This window comes from Crassostrea angulata, chromosome 10, assembly GCF_025612915.1.
Source record: "Crassostrea angulata isolate pt1a10 chromosome 10, ASM2561291v2, whole genome shotgun sequence".
In the NCBI taxonomy this organism is placed as follows: Eukaryota; Metazoa; Mollusca; class Bivalvia; order Ostreida; family Ostreidae; genus Magallana; species Magallana angulata.
The window spans coordinates 3,599,083-3,617,432 of record NC_069120.1 but is presented as its reverse complement, the minus strand read 5'-3'; the positions used below and the strand labels follow the sequence as shown (position 1 = coordinate 3,617,432).

Sequence of the window (18,350 nt, the reverse complement as noted above, 5' to 3'; positions counted from 1 at the left end):
TTTTTTTAATCATTTATTTACTAGTTGTAAATTTTTGTTTGTTTCCCATACAATTGTACAAATTAATATTAACCTACCAAGAAGTAAAGAACGTCTTGTGAGCGCAGTCAGCGCGCGGAGCACGCCGTGGACGCGCGGTAAAAACTCCTAGCACGTCATGAGCGCTCGGCGGAGACTCAGCGAGAGCGCAGTTAATCGCCAAGTAAAACTCCGTGGAAACGCAGTTATACGCCGTGGGAGCTCCGTAAGAACGCCTCGGTCGCCGTCAGGACGCCGTGACATCACTTGTAAAATTTTCAAATATTTCAAAAAATTTTTCCTTGCGATCCTACGGCGATTCCATGAATTTTACAACGCCGTGAACACGCCGTGGGAACGCAGCTTGGTGTGACAGGGTCTTAAATGAACAAAAATGTAAAAGTTTAATCATCTATCATTATTTATTATTTTATAATTTGTAAAAATATCAAATATATAATGCTAGAAACGAACGCCCTAGAAGATATGTCTTATGACTTACGGGCCCCTTGATCTGTTTGTTAATTACAGGTGTATAAAATGGATGCAAATAACTGTTCAGTTGTTCTTTATAACAGTAATTCAAACAATACGTTGATATTTTGACAGTTTAGCATACTGCTGTCAAGTATGACCTGCGTAAAAAAATATATTGATATTACCAGTAGACAACTATTTGTCGGTTAACTCCTCATTGCCCTTTTTAGAAGGCTTGTGAGTTTTTTTAATAGAAGGAATCGACATGTACTTCCACTCTCAACATAATATAGTTTAAGTAATCAATTTTTGTTCTATACATAGCAGTTTGAGGTTATAGGCATTTAAATCCCAAATGATTCGTGTCGGAGATTCCTGCAAACTTACAATCTTGTGTGCCCAATTTCTTGGTTTGTATCAAAACCTCTTGTATATAATTCAGGGTTGTCTCTAAAACTTGAAGTAGAAGGAGAAAATGAAAAAGTAGCAGGGGGTTTGGGGGTCTTTCTTACTGCTACATTGTGTTTGAAATGAATAATAGCCGGGTAATTAAGGCATTATATGCGGGGAATTCCCCACCTCCCGGGTCTTAGAGACAACCCTGATAATTACATCCGTGATTTCAGATTTCAGTTTATTTGTTTCACGATAAAAACCTATTGAATATATACTTTCTGAAGGAAATTTTTTGTTCTTGCTTTAAAATTTCTGTAATTTTTGTAATTCATGCAAATTCATAATGAAGGAAATAAAGGTAAAATAAACACTGGGTCATTAAAATTCAAATCTCATCATTTTGATGGTATTTATTATCTTATTACTGTGATAACCAAGTATTGTCATGATATTATATGGTTCTGATTCCATGGAATTCAATATATAAAGTTTTCAGCTATACATCCATATCTCGAATTGGAACTGATTTGCAATAGATATCTACCATTTTGTTTGGATTATTCATACCATCCTGCGCGGAACCCCAAAAATTTCAAATAAATTTAATTCACATCAGTAGTAAATAATAACTTTTACTAAACAGAAAAGGACCCCCCCCCCCCCAAACACTAATATTCCTCGGGTCCCCGATTTTTATTGCACTCTTTTAAAAAAAACCCACCAGAAACAATTATTTTAGAGTTGAAATAAGGCATACGATGTAGTACGTACATTTTATTTACGCAATGTTTTTAAACAAGAGGTTGGACTTTGTGCAGTCCCAGTGGGTACGCGACATTGTTTCAACGTTGAAGAATGGTTGAATTCAAGTTGCAACGTTGATCAACCATTAATCAACGTTGAGGTTTTAACGTTGAAACTCAAACCATATCTCAACGTTGATTTCACGTTGGAGACCCAAGCTATTTTCAACGTTGAAGGCGCCGACCACCTTTCAACGTGGAAACAACGTTTTAAAAATTGACACAATTTCAACTTTGAAACCAGCTAACACAAGTAAGTTTGTGTAGCGAGTAAGCGAGCGGATCTAACATCTAATTTTAATTAGATTGAAATTGGAAGACGAAATTCTAATCGGGTTCGGAATTCCGTCAGCGCGGGAAAGAATGACGGTAGCCAGTCAAAATTATGTCTTATTTATTACGCGTTGAATTACCATGCTCAAGCTGTGTAATGCCAAACATATATGATAAGCATGCCGTATGATCTTCATACAATATATGAGTCGATTACATGAGGTAAGAATTACACTCTAAGTACTGTAGCCAAACAATACGGAAGGTTTGACAGTTTTTAATATCTGTTGATCTTGTTGAAATAATAATGTACTCGGTATTGTTTCACTAATTCATTAGACTGCTTTGGATTTTGTATGATACACACACATGCTCTCTCTCTCTCTCTCTCTCTCTCTCTCTCTCTCTCACTCACATCTTCTATTCTTGATTACAGTCTGAAGGCAAGCCAGTATGAATCAAAGAATGTATATAGTTACCTCAAAGGACATAAGTGCAGATATGTTTGAAGCCTTGTTTTATGAACTATGACGTCATCAAATCTACAGACTCGTTTACAGAAAAGTTTAGGCTGCAGCCGCCAGTTTCTTTTATCTGGACTTGAAGAGGGAGAGAAAAGGGAGCTTTCAGAAAAGATTGTTGGACTTGGGGCAGTGTATGTGCAGTCAGAGGTATGTTTATCTCTATAGATTTTCTTACATGATATGAAAGGAATATATGATATTGCAACAATTTCTATTGCAGTTTAAGGTTCATGAGTATTCTTCATCCAAAGAGGCTTAGGAAAGAGTCTTAGTAATTCTGTTTGAACATTGCAGACTTATAAACCGGCATGCACTCATCTAATATGCGGCAGACTGTCTCGTAGCGAAAAGTTCCTGTGTGCCTGTGCTCAGGGAAGGTGGGTTCTTCATCCAAACTACATCAACGACTCGGCAAAGGAAGGAAAATGGTTGCCAGAGGAAAACTATGAGTGGGTGAATTTTTCTGATGGTGAAACACGAGAAATGGGGGAAACAGCAAGGAGGTGGAGATTTCATGTGGAGGCTTTCTTGACCCTCCCTTTCTCTGGATGGAAGGTTGCGGTGATTGTCCGAGGATCAAGGAAAAGCTCCATATATACAAGGTCACTTAAATTATGAATTATTTTCTTGTACATTGTGTATATGATTAGAGAGGTTAAGTATAAGCTATTTTTTGATTTCAGTAGCAATTTGCGTGTTGTTATTTACAGATTACTTTCATGTGGTGGTGCAGAAGTTTACAAGTTAACGTTGCCAGTGGGGAACAAGAGTCGGGTCGCTAACCTATTGACCTATGTATTTGTGGGAGAGCGTAATGTCTCAGAAGCTCAACACCTGATTGAGTTTGGCATAATGTGCCTACGCCCAGAGTTCATCGGTGACTACATCTTAAAGGTACTATAAGTTGTTAGGTGATTGATTTAAATGAAAAAAAAAACAAAACATTAAAAGGAATGGTTGGGATTGCATGTATTTATATATTGTTATGCTACATGTATATAGCCAGCCAAGACAGAAACTCTAGTTCAATGAATGTTATTTGATGTGATATATTATTTAATGCTATTATGAATGCTGCATCATATATTATCACCTGATGAATGTTTCCTTGGCAGGACCCGCCTCCGGACCCTTTGGATTTCCTTGTCAGACAGGACATGACCAGTAGTCCCAAGGTCAACCGCCCTGTGGACATTGATGACAGCATCATAGACATCCAGTTCAGCCAGTCAACTTCTGTAGGGTCTGCCAGTAGTTCTCCCCGGAAGTTCATCACCATCACCCCCAGGGGATCTCCCCTTGAGAGCTCCCAGACCAATAGTCTAACTGACACTTCCAGGGGATCTCCCCTTGTGAACTCACAGACCATGAGCCTCACCCCTCGGGGATCTCCTGGTTTGAGATCTCAGACAAAGAGCCTAACTGTGTCTCCAGCAAAGAAAGAGGATGCAACTTGTCCTGTATCTGAGCCTGGGTCCACACTTGGGAAAAGTAAGGGTAAATTAGGTCTGAAACTTGAGGAGTTTAAACTGAACAGAGCAAACCCACAGAAACTTGAATAGAATGAGTTCACAAGGCATAAGATAAAAAGAAATTTACGTGTTTATGAATTTTTACCACAATAGAAACAAAATCTTTAAAGTTGAAGGGTTGAATGAAATGATTGGAACTTATCTTGTCCTATGATTGGTATGCAATTGCATAAAGAAAAGACTAACATGTAGTTTGAGATTCTTTGGTGTACATTATGAGTGAGAGGTATCTTTCAAATGGTGTATATGTAATTTAGGAGAAAATTTTTATGGTGTTGAGTACTCATATTTCAGAAAACTAAAGAGACTGTGTATGTCAGGTGGTATAGAAATAGATTAATATAGTTTATTTGCTATTATCACTATAAGTATAACTCTTACCAAGAAAATACTGTGCTGTTTTTTCAAAATGAGAAGGAATGCAAATTAAAAACAGAAATTCTGTTGATTTTTGCCTTCAATTCATGTAGATAAAGGCAAGAAAAGAAAAAGGATGGCAGACCTGGATCAGGCAGTGCAGCAGATAAAGAGGAGCAAGGTAAATGAATTATTGTACATTGATACAAGTCACAATCTTCTCTTTTTTATGGCATAAATATTTTACATCTTCGCTAGTAAGGGTTTTTGGTCCACTTTGCTCCCCATAAACCCTTGGCGGATTTCATTTCGAAAACTCGGTGATGTGGTGGCGCTATCTAGCGAGCAACTTGAGTTGCCCCCCTTGCATATTTACATTTTAATCGAATTAAACAACGGGTTATATAAACACTACGGCATTAATACAGCTTAAACACATGTTGACTACCGAATATCGGATCATAATTAACGATGCTATTAAATACGAATTAAGTTGTAACCTAGGGAAAGCACAGAATGTCTTATCCATAGTGTTTTGTAAGGACCTGTACCGGGAGTGAAAAAGTCGCCGATGAAGCTTTTATGCCATAAAACCAGGTATCGTTGTCGTGAATATTGCGGAGCAAAGAAATTAAATAAAACAAAGCTCATTGAACCTTTAGAAGCAATAACCATAAGAAGGAACGTATATACTAACGGGATAGGCAACTTCTACATTTGCCATGTTTACTTCCCATGCTATCACGCGAGCCTTGACAAGTTTGTAGAACTATGTTCAATCCCAGTAAAATATATAGGTTTTTAAAGAGATCTGGTTAGACCATTGTTGAGGAGACACTGTACTTGAGAACTTGTGCCTCAACCTGTTAAAAGCACTGAATGTTTTACCAAAGATCACACATGTGTTTTCTTTTAAAGTTTATATTTACAAGCACTGCGATTTGATCAGCTACTCGCAGCTGCAGCCAATCATAAAACGGAGCTTGTCACTGAGTTTTCGTAATGAAATCCGCCAAGTGGACCGAAAACCCTTGGCTAGCAAAGATGATATTTTACTAAAGTTTTATTCAATGATATTGAAAGAAAATAAAAATGTTGTACTTTGGACACATTTAAATGTTACAGCACACTAGATAATAAAGAGTTCTTTTTAAAGATTCAAGACACCCCCCCCCCCCCCCCCCCCAAAGAATGTTTTAGAGATTGTCAAATGCTGGTTTAGTTATGCATTGTTGGCCAATGACAAGTTAATGGACATTTTTTTTATGTACAATTTGTACATGTTTATATTCATTATTATAAAAATTGCCAGAATTTCTTCTCGCTGTAGAAGTAACATTTCTGCAGAATTTCATTTGCTGTGTGTATTGTTGACAGATCATACCTAGAGGAGATTTATGGCAACCCTCAGAATTCACAGGGATGCCCGAAGACAGTTATCAAGTATGTAGGGAATATTGAAAATTCACTTTCAATGTCTCTGTCTTAAAGGAAAATAAGAAAATTTTGTGCCTATCAATTGTTCAAGATTTTGTTTTACTTATCTATTATCTTTAATCAGAAAATCACAAAATACTTTTAATTCAGTTGGCAGCAGGGCCACAATGGGGTCTCTCTTCATATTGCAGTAAAAATGTACCATTAGACAATAGGGAATTTATGTCCTTTAGACATATTTATGCATAAAAAAAGTTATGAAAAATGAAAATTGATCTTAACTTGCTGGTTTATAAGTCATGCAAACATATGAGTTACTTCCCTTACTACTCTAGATGCTTTATTCAGTTGATGTCTAAACTATGCATATGACAGTATAGTTGCTGCTACTTACAGGAAGAAGAAATATCAACCCCATTCCCAAAACACTTGGAGGGAATTATCCTGGCCTTTTTTGAGGAGGATGGAGGCGATCCCCGGTTTTTCCTGTCGGGGTTGGATCTGGTGATGTCAAGTACCTCAGACAGACAGTTTCCGACAACTCGCATCATCAGAGGCATCCGAGACAGATTATTCCAGGTCCAGGTATAAAGGGACAGGAGCAGATTGTGGTTTTTGCCGTGTATACCGACAGTCTGATTAAAACCACACCCTTCTTACACTCGTCAAGGTCTGATAGGTACCGATAGGCGTCAAGGTCTAATAGGTACCGATAAGAGGACATCTTCACTTGACCTCTATATTTGCATTCAATCTAAATATACCAATCAGTTACAGGCATGCTTTTACCTGTATAAATTAATTGTTTTATTTCCTTTTGAATAGTTCCAGTAAATTTTCTAAAGCAGTGAAAGCCCTTCCCTGATTGGTAAGAGGTGAAGGTAGTGTAAAGATGACTACCTGTCAGACCCTGATGAGTATAAGGAGAAGGGGGATGGTTTTTATCAAACTGTTATACCAATGTAGCTAGTATAGTTAAGAAAGTTCTGATAAAGGTTAATTATATTGTGTTCAGTCAGCTGTAAACAAATCTTTGAACCATCAGCCAGTCATGTTATTAGAGTTATTATTACATGTATGGGTAGTGATATGGTTTTATTTGATGGACCAGACTGATACAAAACTTGTTTGTTAGACAGTGGGGAATGAGATGATCCAGTACCGCTGCTGCAATGTCCTAATGAAGATTTTCAATCTGCATCCACCAATCAGATCGTCTGTCACTGAGCTGTACCTGTCCATGTACAAGGATTTGGATGAAGGCAGCCAGAGCACTGTTATAGGGTAACATGTGACCACCCCCTAGATGATACATTTTATTCGTACACCACTCCACTTGGCATTTAACATACTTACTCTTTGGTGTGACTGATTTTAATTTTAATAATATATAGAAGAGAAGAATGGCAGTATTGTATCATGAAGTAATTGTCATTTTGTGCATATGGAAGGTCTTTAGTTGAGAGGCTTAATGAGGCAGACAGCACCACCATTCCTGAGAGCCACATTCTACTCCTGCGGTGTGTGGTAGCAGCCCTAGAAGTTAACCTCCAATACTTCTTGAACAGGTTTCAATTTCTTATGTTCTTGGCTTGAGACGTTGTTAATACATTACTGTATTTGGAAAGCACGCTAGCAACTGAACTTAATGGCTTAAGTATATATATAACTAAACATGTATATTCTAAACCATGATAGCTCTTCTTTGATATTTTGTGATCCACTTTGATTTCCTGATACTCTATTTAAGGGAAAAAATTCAATAATGAATTAGTTTTCTTTTTTAGTAAAGATAAACAGTAAGCTTTGGAATGACAGGTTTTGAATTTGTTTTCCCTTTTCCTTAAATTTCAGGATAGAGACTGGGGACATGAATGTCAGAAAATTAAGGGGGTGTTTGTTCTCTCAGATGGTGTGGCCAGGCAACACTATCCTGTCTGTTAATTCCCACTGTAAGGAGATTCTGGAACTCTTCCATCTGAGTATCGCTGAAGATACGGACAGTTCATCAAAGGTAACTTGTCTCTGAGTTCTCGCCAGTATTTCTTATTCAGTCAAATGAATAAAATCTAATTGATTGCTCTATCATTTATAGGATTGACAATTTTTTTTGACATTGAGACTGGTATGCACATCATTCATTTGATCATTAACAGAAAGACTTGGCAAGACTGACTATGAGTCTTGTGTGTATGGCTGTTTTGTCAACTCATTTGTTTAACAGAGAGAGTTGGTGAGACTGACTATGAGTCTTGTGTGTATGGCTGTTCTGTCAACTCATTTGTTTAACATAGGGAGTGGGTGAGACTGACTATGAGTCTTGTGTGTATGGCTGTTCTGTCATCTCATTTGTTTAACAGAGAGAGTTGGTGAGACTGAGTACGAGTCTTGTGTGCATGGCTGTTCTGTCATCTCATTTGTTTAACAGAGAGAGTTGGTGAGACTGACTATGAGTCTTGTGTGTATGGCTGTTCTGTCAACTCATTTGTTTAACATAGGGAGTGGGTGAGACTGACTATGAGTCTTGTGTGTATGGCTGTTCTGTCAACTCATTTGTTTAACAGAGAGATTTGGTGTGACTGAGTACGAGTCTTGTGTGTATGGCTGTTCTGTCAACTCATTTGTTTAACATAGGGAGTGGGTGAGACTGACTATGAGTCTTGTGTGTATGGCTGTTCTGTCAACTCATTTGTTTAACAGAGAGAGTTGGTGAGACTGAGTACGAGTCTTGTGTGCATGGCTGTTCTGTCATCTCATTTGATTAACAGAGAGAGTTTGTGAGACTGAGTACGAGTCTTGTGTGCATGGCTGTTCTGTCATCTCATTTGATTAACAGAGAGAGTTGGTGAGACTGAGTACGAGTCTTGTGTGTATGGCTGTTCTGTCAACTCATTTGTTTAACAGAGAGAGTTGGTGAGACTGAGTACAAGTCTTGTGTGTATGGCTGTTCTGTCAACTCATTTGTTTAACAGAGAGAGTTGGTGAGACTGAGTACGAGTCTTGTGTGTATGGCCGTTCTGTCATCTCATTTGTTTAACAGAGAGAGTTGGTGAGACTGAGTACGAGTCTTGTGTGTATGGCTGTTCTGATGTCTCATTACATGGAATCAGGTCACAGGGTAGGCCTCTTGGAACCTTCGAGTCTTGTTACTTCTCTTGCCTAGACACATAATGATGTTGAGTGTGAGTGTTGTGTTTCATGTCTTGTGTGTATGATTATTCTGTTTACTCATTCCCTGTCTTGAGAGGGACTTTGTGAGATTGAGAACAAGTCTTGTGTATACTGTGGTTTCATTAATATTCAAGGGTATCAATTTTCGTGGATGAAGTGAAAATCCCAGTTTCAAGGATACGTAAATTCGTGGTCAATGACCCTATCAATACAAGATGTTAATAAAAATTGCACTTCAATGAACACTTAATTTCGTGGATCAATTTAATAACGAAATCCACGAAAATTAGTAATCAGCGAATTTTGATGAAACCACAGTATGACTTCTGTGATCTCATGTTATACAGAGAGAGTTGGTGAGACTGAGTACGAGTCTTGTGTGTATGGCTGTTCTGATGTCTCATTACATGGAATCAGGTCACAGGGTAGGCCTCTTGGAACCAATCAATGCCAGCATTACAGCCTCCGCCTTATTACACGAAGTCGTGCGGCACGTCCCAAGTAAGGGTTTTAGTAACATTGTGAATCTGTGAGGAGTAACTGTTGCATAATGAAGGCCTTATAGAATCTGTTAAAATTTTGAAGGACAAGACCAAACTTGCTCTTATCACCAGAATATAAATATTCGTTTATCTGATTGAACAGAAGGGTTCATCAAACTTGAATTAAGCATTCAAGGAACAATGAGAAGTTGGTATTTTATTTAACGGTAGTAGTTATCCTGTACCAGTATAGTTCTTGGGTTGGAGAATAGAAGCAAAATTCTTAAACACAAAAAATAAAAAAGCTCTTTAAATGAACTATTGATGTTTCAGATTTAGTAAGCAACCATTTGTTGAGGATGGTTCTAAGAAGTCTCACTCCTCCCTGGATCGCGGTGCAGTTCTGTTGTCTGCTTCTTAGGAATCTGGACGATTACTTACTCCTACAGGATCTGCCAACAAAGGATGTAACATTAAAGGAAATAGTAAGATCTTTAATTGTAATGTAGGCTAATGGAAGACAATGTAGTGGGTCTTGTTGTTGCCACGGTCATGATCACAAAGATTTCATAATTATATACAATTTAATTTAAAACCCAGATATTTGGTGAAAATGAAATTAAAATCTCCTTGAAAGGTATCTACAGTGAAATTTGAAACAAGGGAATTTAAGACATTTAAAGTATTTTTGGCTTCATGAGTACTAGTACTTTGTTAAGGCAATGTACAATTTGTTATATTTGTTCCTTTTAATTACATTTTCCAGGTTACCAAATATTTCTTTTTGTTGCCCAAGATTGAGAGCAGGCAGAGTAGTTTTCATCAGAGTTCACACCCTAAAAGAAGTGTTTTGAGGTTTGTTCTACCCCCACCCCCAACACACACGCACAATATTATATCGAATGAATTGCATAAGACCCTAAAGTGTCATGTCTCTGAGTTTGTTCAATGTAATTTAATATAAAGATAAACACGGTGTCTTTTCAAACAGGTCAAATGAAGACAACAGGACCAGGGGCAAGAGAGTTTTACAGGACAAGCACAAGGAACAACCCAATCATGTGTCTGTCGTAAAAGAGGTCAACAAGAGAAATAACAAAGGTGTTGGTCACTGACCATGATAGAAAAGTCTCATTAACTTGTTCAAATAGAAATAATGAATTTTGTGGTAAATGTGGTAGAAATTAGATTAGAAGTACATGTATTGGCATAGATAATTTATATACTTGTAGTTATACCCCCGCTCCGAAGGAGAGGGGGTATACTGTTTTACCCTTGTGTGTCTGTCTGTCCGTCTGTCCGTCCGTAACAAAAATTTCTGTCACATTTATCTCAGCAACTATTTATCGCAGATGCTTGAAATTTTAACACAGTGTTTGTTAAGGCATGCAATATCGTGGGATATATTTTTGTACCAATCGGACGTCAACTTCCTGTTAAATGACGACTTTGCTTATTTTTTAACCAAAATTTTCAAACAAATTTTCGTCAAAGATTTCTCAGCAACTATTTATTGCAGATGCTTGAAATTTTAACACAGTGTTTGTTAAGGCATGCCATATCGTGGGATATTTTTTTGTACCAATCAGACGTCAACTTCCTGTTAAATGACGACTTTGCTTATTTTTTAGCCAAAATTTTCAAACAAATTTTCGTCAAAGATTTCTCAGCAACTGTTTATTGCAGATGCTTGAAATCGTGGTATATATTTTTGTACCAATCGGGTGTCAACTTCCTGTTAAATGATGACTTTGTTTATTTTTAGCCAACATTTTCAAACAAATTTTCGTCGAAGATTTCTCAGCAGCTATTTATCCCAGATGCTTGAAATTTTAACACACTATTTGTTTTGGCATGCCATATTGTGGGATATATTTTTGTATCAATCGGACGTCAACTTCCTGTTAAATAATGACTTTGTTTATTTTTTGCCAAAATTTTCAAACAAATTTTCGTCAAAGATTTCTCAGCAGCTATTTATCGGAGATGCTTGAAATTTTTACACAGTGTTTGTTTAGGCATGCTATATTGTGGGATATATTTCTGTACCAATCGGATGCCAGCTTTCTGTTAAATGTCGACTTTGCTTATTTTGCATATTCACATCAGAGCGGGGGTATCACTAGTGAGCATTGGCTCACAGATATCTTGTTTTAAACATTGTGGTATGATAAATGCATGGCCAAATACATGTCCATTAAATAATCAACTTGATGTTTTGCAGGTGAAACTCCATTACAAGTGGCATGCATAAAGAACAACACAAAGAAAGTGAGACAGCTGCTCAAAGTACCAGGTACATGTAGTTAAATGGAATACAAACGCACAAGATTTCTAGTATTTGAATTATCATTGTTAACAACCTTGTGAAATTCACTCCTAGGCGTGGATGTAAACACCTGTGACAATGCTGGATGGAGTCCTCTACACGAAGCATGTAACCTGGGGCATCTAGAAATTGTGAGAGAATTGCTGAATTTTATTCCTGCCAAAACTATGGATCATTTCCTGGGTCAAGGTAACAGATACTGTGTTATTATTGTTGTAGAGGGCACAAGTACATGTTTCATAAAATTACTGTGGTTTGTAGAGGGCACAAGTACATGTATCATAAAATTACTGTGGTTTGTAGAGGGCACAAGTACATGTATCATAAAATTACTGTGGTTTGTAGCGTATGGTGAAAACATAGTTAATCAAGGTACACTTTGGTGACACAAACACGTACAAGTTACTGATATTGCAGAGAATAGAATCTAGTGTCTCGAAATGTAAATTTATACATTATGTTTACAGAGAAATTCTCATCCCTGTTTTAATTTCACCCCTTTTGCCTTTCGTTGTCAGCAGATGAATCAAAGAAGGGTGAATTCAAAACAATCTTTAAATAACTGTGTTAATAAGAAAGAGTAAATCTAACTATGTCTAGGTGATTTAAAATTGGAGCGAAACAGCTTGTAGGTGTAGAAAGGAGAGAGAAATAAAAAAGGGTCGAAAATAACCCTACATACTGAATATAAACATTTGCTGTAGATTCCTAGTTAAACATGAGGAATTAGTTCATTTCAATATTTCCACTTACCTGCCTCCTTAACTATTTGCAATTTCCCTCTAGTTCCCCATACAATGCGTCGATATAATTTTAGAGTGACTACGGTATTACCTCCAGTTATCCCCCTTAACTATAACTTTTCAGTTTTTCTCTCGACGCCATTTTAGACATGCGGTTTTCCTCATACAATAAATTTTGATTTTGGCGTTTTTGGATGTAATTATCGCGTCTGGAAGATGGATAATGAGTTTAAAGATTGTTCTAAATGTTCTGGTAAGATGAACGTACTAGACAATCACGTTTTTTGTTACAAACATCGTCTTTGTAACGAGGCCTTTCCTTGCGACACGTGTAGAACGTGGTCCAAAGAACGGCGGGACAAGATTACGAAAATGATCGGTAAAAGTCTACAGAAGACGATTAAAATGAACAACAAAGTGCCTCAATCCGTCTGTGGAGACGGTACGGCAGTTCAGGACACAAGTCCGTCTGTGGAGGCGGCAGTCCGCGGGACGAGTAACATTGAAGAGTCCCATGTCGGGAATTTCAACTATGATGGATCAGTCTCGGAGGTCGTAAATTTATCAGACATTATTCAAGACCAAGTAAGGCAGCATCTTGAATTATTGCTAAAGCGTAAAGACGTTGATATAAATTTTAATGATCAACATACAGTCACTGCAAACGCGATAAGGACGACCGGTAAAAATGAGAGCGCCATTTCCAAAATGGCGACCATAGACAGACCTCATTTTGACAAGTTTAAGGCTTACGATGAACAAATGTCGTCCTTTGAGTCCAGTGCTGCAGACGTCAGTTAATGCACAAGACAATGACTTTGAGGATATTGATTCTAATGCATCTATGGCAGGTATGTGTACTATTTCAGATGCACCGGTAGAGGTGCCTTTTGGTGCACCTGATTCTTCTGATCCTCTGCAGTGGAACTGTTTTGTATCCAAGATGGCAAAAGTTCTCAATATTGACATTGAAGCTGAGGATCCGTTGGAGAATGAAAGGAAATCGTTTATTTCTTCACGATTGAAGGGAGACAAGAGTGACAAGAAAAAGTCTCTTGTTAAAATGCCTATTGAAGGTACACTTATTGACATGATCAAGACAGTTGAAAAAGAGGCAACCTCTGGGCATTTGAAAAATAGGTCTGTACGTGGTAGAGATGACAAAGCATTTATGGTTAAGAAAGATGACTGATGCATTTTGTAATCCTCCCAAATTGGATGACAATATTGAGGAGGGGTTAGTTGCAGGTCAGAAAGGTAATTTTGGGAAATCAAAAGTTTCTCTCTCGCCTTTTCATAAGGAGTTAGACAATGATTTTCGTCGAATTGACAATTCAGCAAGAGCCTTATTCAGAGCCATTTCATATGGTACTATGATAGAGGCATTTTTAGATGAGGCAGAATGCGAGGATGATAAAATTGAAGGACCCAAAGCTCTTATCAACTGTTTCAGAAGTATGGCTGATTTGACAGCAAGAGTTATGGCGAATTCAGTCCTGAGTAGAAGGAAAGTTTTTCTTAAAAACGTAGATTTTATCAGCATAGCAACAGAGAAAAAATTGCTGAAACTTCCTGTTTTTGGCAGCCAGTTGTTTAATGGACAATACTTTGAATCTCTCCATACATCGGCAGAGAATTTACGAGATGCAAGAGAAACTCAAAACGTTTACAATACGTCAAAGGGGTTTAATAAGAATTACAAGGGTAGAGATAATAGGAACTCTACTGAATTTGGAAGGAAGAGAAAAGCAGATGTAGCTGAGACTCAGAAATCTGCAAAGATCAGCAAATTAAATGACGCAAGTTTTACTTTGACTGATCAGGGAAAAGATACTTTTCGTACTGGACAAGAAAGCAGAAGATATCCTTTTTCCAGGAAAACTTTCGGGGGTCCAAAAGGGTTTCCACCTCTAAGGAAGTAAAGATTCCACTCAGTTACAGTCAGTCTGTAAATATGTTTCCCCAAGTAGGGGCACGCTTGTTAGCATTCCACAGGAAGTGGACTTGTATCACTCAGGATCAATGGGTGTTAGAAACCCTAAGGGAAGGGTAAAAATTGGAGTTCTTAATTCAACCCAGACTAAAGATCAGGGAAACAAGTGTACCAAGGTATGGTATTCACGAGTCAGTTATTTTAACAGAAATAAACACATTATTAGGAAAAGATGTTATAGAACCTGTACCTGCCAGTCAAGAAAACGCAGGATTTTACAGCACCATTTTGTGGAAATATTGAAATGAACTTGGATTTTTGGGGGTAAAATCCGTGTTCATGAGATATTTACACTTACCTCCTCACCCGCCCACCTCCCCTCTCGATGAAATGATAATGTTAATAATTTTAGTTCGTCGAGAAAACTGAAGAGTTATAGTTAAGGGGGATAACTGGAGGTAATACCGTAGTCACTCTAAAAATTATATCGACGCATTGTATGGGGAACTAGAGGGAAATTGCAAATAGTTAAGGAGGCAGGTAAGTGTAAATATCTCATGAACACGGATTTTACCCCCAAAAATCCAAATTTCCACCTAAAATTGCGAGAAGCAACCCTCGTAGATTTTATAGTCTCATTTTTATTTTTCAGACAGTTTTAAATTATAACCATAATTGGTGATCACGATTTTATATACAATGTGATACAAAACAGCAAAATCACAGAATAAAGTACTTGCATGAAATAAGGAATTTACGATATCTCAACAAGAATCATTGAAATTTTTTTTGATATCATGTTGTGATTGTACAGTGTGTAGCTGGTATCATCAATTTGCTTTTCATTATATTCATGGCATTTAGAGAAGTTGGATTAAAAAATAACCACTTCTTATTGGTAAAGAGCATAACCTATGTACAAGTACAATGTTTACTTCCTGTCCACAGAGCTTGTGATTACATCCCTGTGTGTTGATATAAATTTCATGTCCTGAATGCAGAGCTTGTTATTACATCTCATGTTTACTCCCTATATGCAGAGCTAACAATTACATCCATATGCAATGATACAGTGTTCACTTCTTTTCTGCAGAGCTTTTGATTACATCCCTGTCAGGCTGTGTATTGATGCAATATTTGCTTCCTATATGTGGAGCTTGTGATCACTTTCCTGTTTCTGTGTATTGATAAAGTGTTAAATCCCTATATGTAGAGCTTGTGATTACATCCCTGTTAATTGATACTAAGTTAACTTGTGATCACATCCCTGTTAATTGATACAATGTTAACTTGTGATCACATCCCTGTTTATTGATAAAGTGTTTACTCCCTTTATGTAGAGCTTGTGATTACATTCCAGTGTATTGATACAGTGTTCACATTCTGTAGAGCTTGTTACCTGTGTATTGATTCTGTTTACTTCCTTCCTACACCTTGTAGGAGGTGATAAGAAACCTAAGAAGGTGAATTTGCTGGTGGCCACAGAGGACCAGATTACGCCCCTACATGATGCTGTGATGAATAATCGGCTGGAGATCGCTAAACTTCTTCTACAACATGGAGGTACATATGTATACATGAACACGGATAATTTTGTTTGCATTTATTAGGACACTTTCTCAGAGTTGATTTGAGGTGAACATGCTGTATTGTAATAAGTACAGTAGGATAGGACACTAGTTCCAGCAGTTAGGACCAGCCTCTCCCCTACAGCTAGACATTATTAGTGACTGTTTTATGTGTTTCATTTCTCCCCTATATTTCTGCTGCAATCAGTCATGAAATTTCACAACTTCTAGACACCCCATTGTTCTTAATATTTACCTCTGGGAAGAAAAGATGTGTGTACATTATACAATAAGGACAGTTAATGAGGTAAAATCATGTATCAGTAATCAATCATGCCTTGATTAAAATGTGAGTAACTGTTTATCTTCCACAGGCCCTGCATTGTTGGAATGTAGGACAACCACAAACCAGACACCGTTAGACCTGGCCGTTACCAGCCAGATGAAGGAACTGCTGCTTTCCTTCACAGAGAAGCCCCCCTCACAGTCCTGTTCTCAGGGTAAAAAAAAAAGTTAGGGGAAAATGTTCTTAGGGTGAAACAGAAAATCTGGGGAAATGGGAATTGTTCTTTAGGTAGAAATCAGAAATTAGGGGAAAATGTTCTTAGGGTAAAACAGAAAATTAGGGAAAAAACTGTTCTCAAGATTAAACAAGAAATCAGGTGAAATAGGAAACTGTTTTAAGAGTAAAAAATAAAAATGGGTAAAAAAAGGGTGCATACTGTTCTTAGGATAACATTGAAAATGCAGGAAACAGTGCTCAAAGCTTGAAATAAAAATTGGGACAAAAAGGGCAACTGTTCTCAGGGCAAATACAGGAAATTGGGGAAGGAGAACTCTTCACAAGGAAAAAAGATAGGAATGGGGTACTTGAAATGAGGATTGAAATGTCAGTTTTACTGTTTGTTTTCCCTAATATTTGTTTATCATAAACTTTAAAATTTTTACATCCCCATTGTTTGTTTAATGTGTTGAAGTTATAAAACTCGAATGTATGTTAAACTTATTGCAATTTTACAGAAGTAGAGATTTGTTTGTTTGTAGGTAGTACCTGCAGCGACAGCCCATCAGATTTAGCCCCCAGTGATTACCTGTATGACCAGGTGCTTGGTCAGGAGGATCGGGGATTTGCAGACCCTGAGGAGTGTGCTAAATACATATCTATTGTGACCACCCTGCTTCAGGCCTATCTTAAAGTGATGGACTACAACCGTGTACAAGCTTTAATGGAGGGACAGTCAGACTCGTGTGTGAGAGATGTTCAAGTCGATCAACACAATGAAAAACTTGTCGTACAGAATGTAAGAGAGGACTCCTCTAACAAGTGTCAAGGCAGCTTCTTAAACGGTCACAACCTTGTGTCGGGAGAGCCCAGGGTCAGCGTTCCAGGGGTCAGCGTTCCAGGGGTGTCCCGGTACCAGCAGGACTATAGGACGGCGTGTAAGCTGTCGGTGTATGTACAGAGGTTTGTGGACCACATTCAGAGAATCACGCGCACACAGGACTTCCAGGTGCTCAAATTCGACTTGGTTTTGCTTCAGCAAATGTCCATGATGTGTGGAAATACTCTTAAATGATGAAGGCTTGTTTTAATAGATTTTAAGTAGGTGATATAGACTTTCGTTAAAGTTTGTTGATCAAGTAGATTATTTAGCTGTATCTGTTATAGGCAACGAGTGTTGTAGTTTCCTATTTGATGTTTTCAGTCCTGTATTTTGGGGGGTTTAATGAAGGCTGACAATCTGTTATACACCTTGTGCTGTATGTACATATTTTAACCAACAATAAAGACCATGAAGATATGTTTTAGTACCTTGAAATTTTATTTTGAGTGTTTATTTAAAGAAATTGTCTAAGTCTGAATAATACATGTAATACATCTCTTAGATATTGAACAATTGTTACATCAGCATCAGTCCTGAAATATTGTGTAGAAATCAAAGAGTAGTGTCGAGGAGATATTGTTACAATAATTCTGAAATTAAGAGGATCAGTTAGTACTTAAATAACTTGTACTTGATATTTAACATCAATGTTCTTCATTCAAGTAGTTTTATTAATTGATTGTTGTCATTTCTGTATTGTCACCGTAACATGACATCATTAGTCTGTCATCTCTATATTGATACAGCCCATAGTGTGACATTAATTTATAAGTCTGTCATCTCTATATTGATACAGCCCATAGTGTGACATTATAAGTCTGTCATCTCTGTATTGTTACAGCCCATAGTGTGACATCATAAGTCTGTCATCTCTGTATTGTCACCACAACATGACATCATAAGTCTGTCATCTCTGTATTGT

General features: G+C 37.4%; 1 protein-coding gene across 1 annotated transcript; it reads left to right on the top strand.

The window, feature by feature from the left end:
* Window positions 1-2,002: 2,002 nt before the first annotated feature.
* Window positions 2,003-17,845, top strand: LOC128165794 (SMC5-SMC6 complex localization factor protein 1-like). Its single transcript, XM_052830628.1, has 20 exons — window positions 2,003-2,189; window positions 2,404-2,638; window positions 2,786-3,093; window positions 3,202-3,385; window positions 3,607-3,982; window positions 4,494-4,561; window positions 5,758-5,823; window positions 6,214-6,402; window positions 6,953-7,101; window positions 7,269-7,385; window positions 7,672-7,831; window positions 9,336-9,489; window positions 9,804-9,955; window positions 10,237-10,325; window positions 10,462-10,571; window positions 11,695-11,766; window positions 11,854-11,988; window positions 15,916-16,038; window positions 16,418-16,543; window positions 17,088-17,845. The coding sequence occupies exons 2-20, from the start codon at window positions 2,495-2,497 to the stop codon at window positions 17,618-17,620; spliced, it is 3,255 nt and encodes a 1,084-aa protein (XP_052686588.1). The 5' UTR covers window positions 2,003-2,189; window positions 2,404-2,494; the 3' UTR covers window positions 17,621-17,845.
* The last annotated feature ends 505 nt before the right edge of the window (window positions 17,846-18,350 follow it).

Excerpts from the sequence above, each read along its gene's own strand:
- LOC128165794 (XM_052830628.1), top strand. The coding sequence starts at position 2,495 with ATGACGTCATCAAATCTACAGACTCGTTTACAGAAAAGTTTAGGCTGC. Across the intron at positions 3,983-4,493 it reads TGGGTCCACACTTGGGAAAA|ATAAAGGCAAGAAAAGAAAA; the intron begins GTAAGGGTAAAT and ends CAATTCATGTAG. Across the intron at positions 11,767-11,853 it reads ACAGCTGCTCAAAGTACCAG|GCGTGGATGTAAACACCTGT; the intron begins GTACATGTAGTT and ends ATTCACTCCTAG.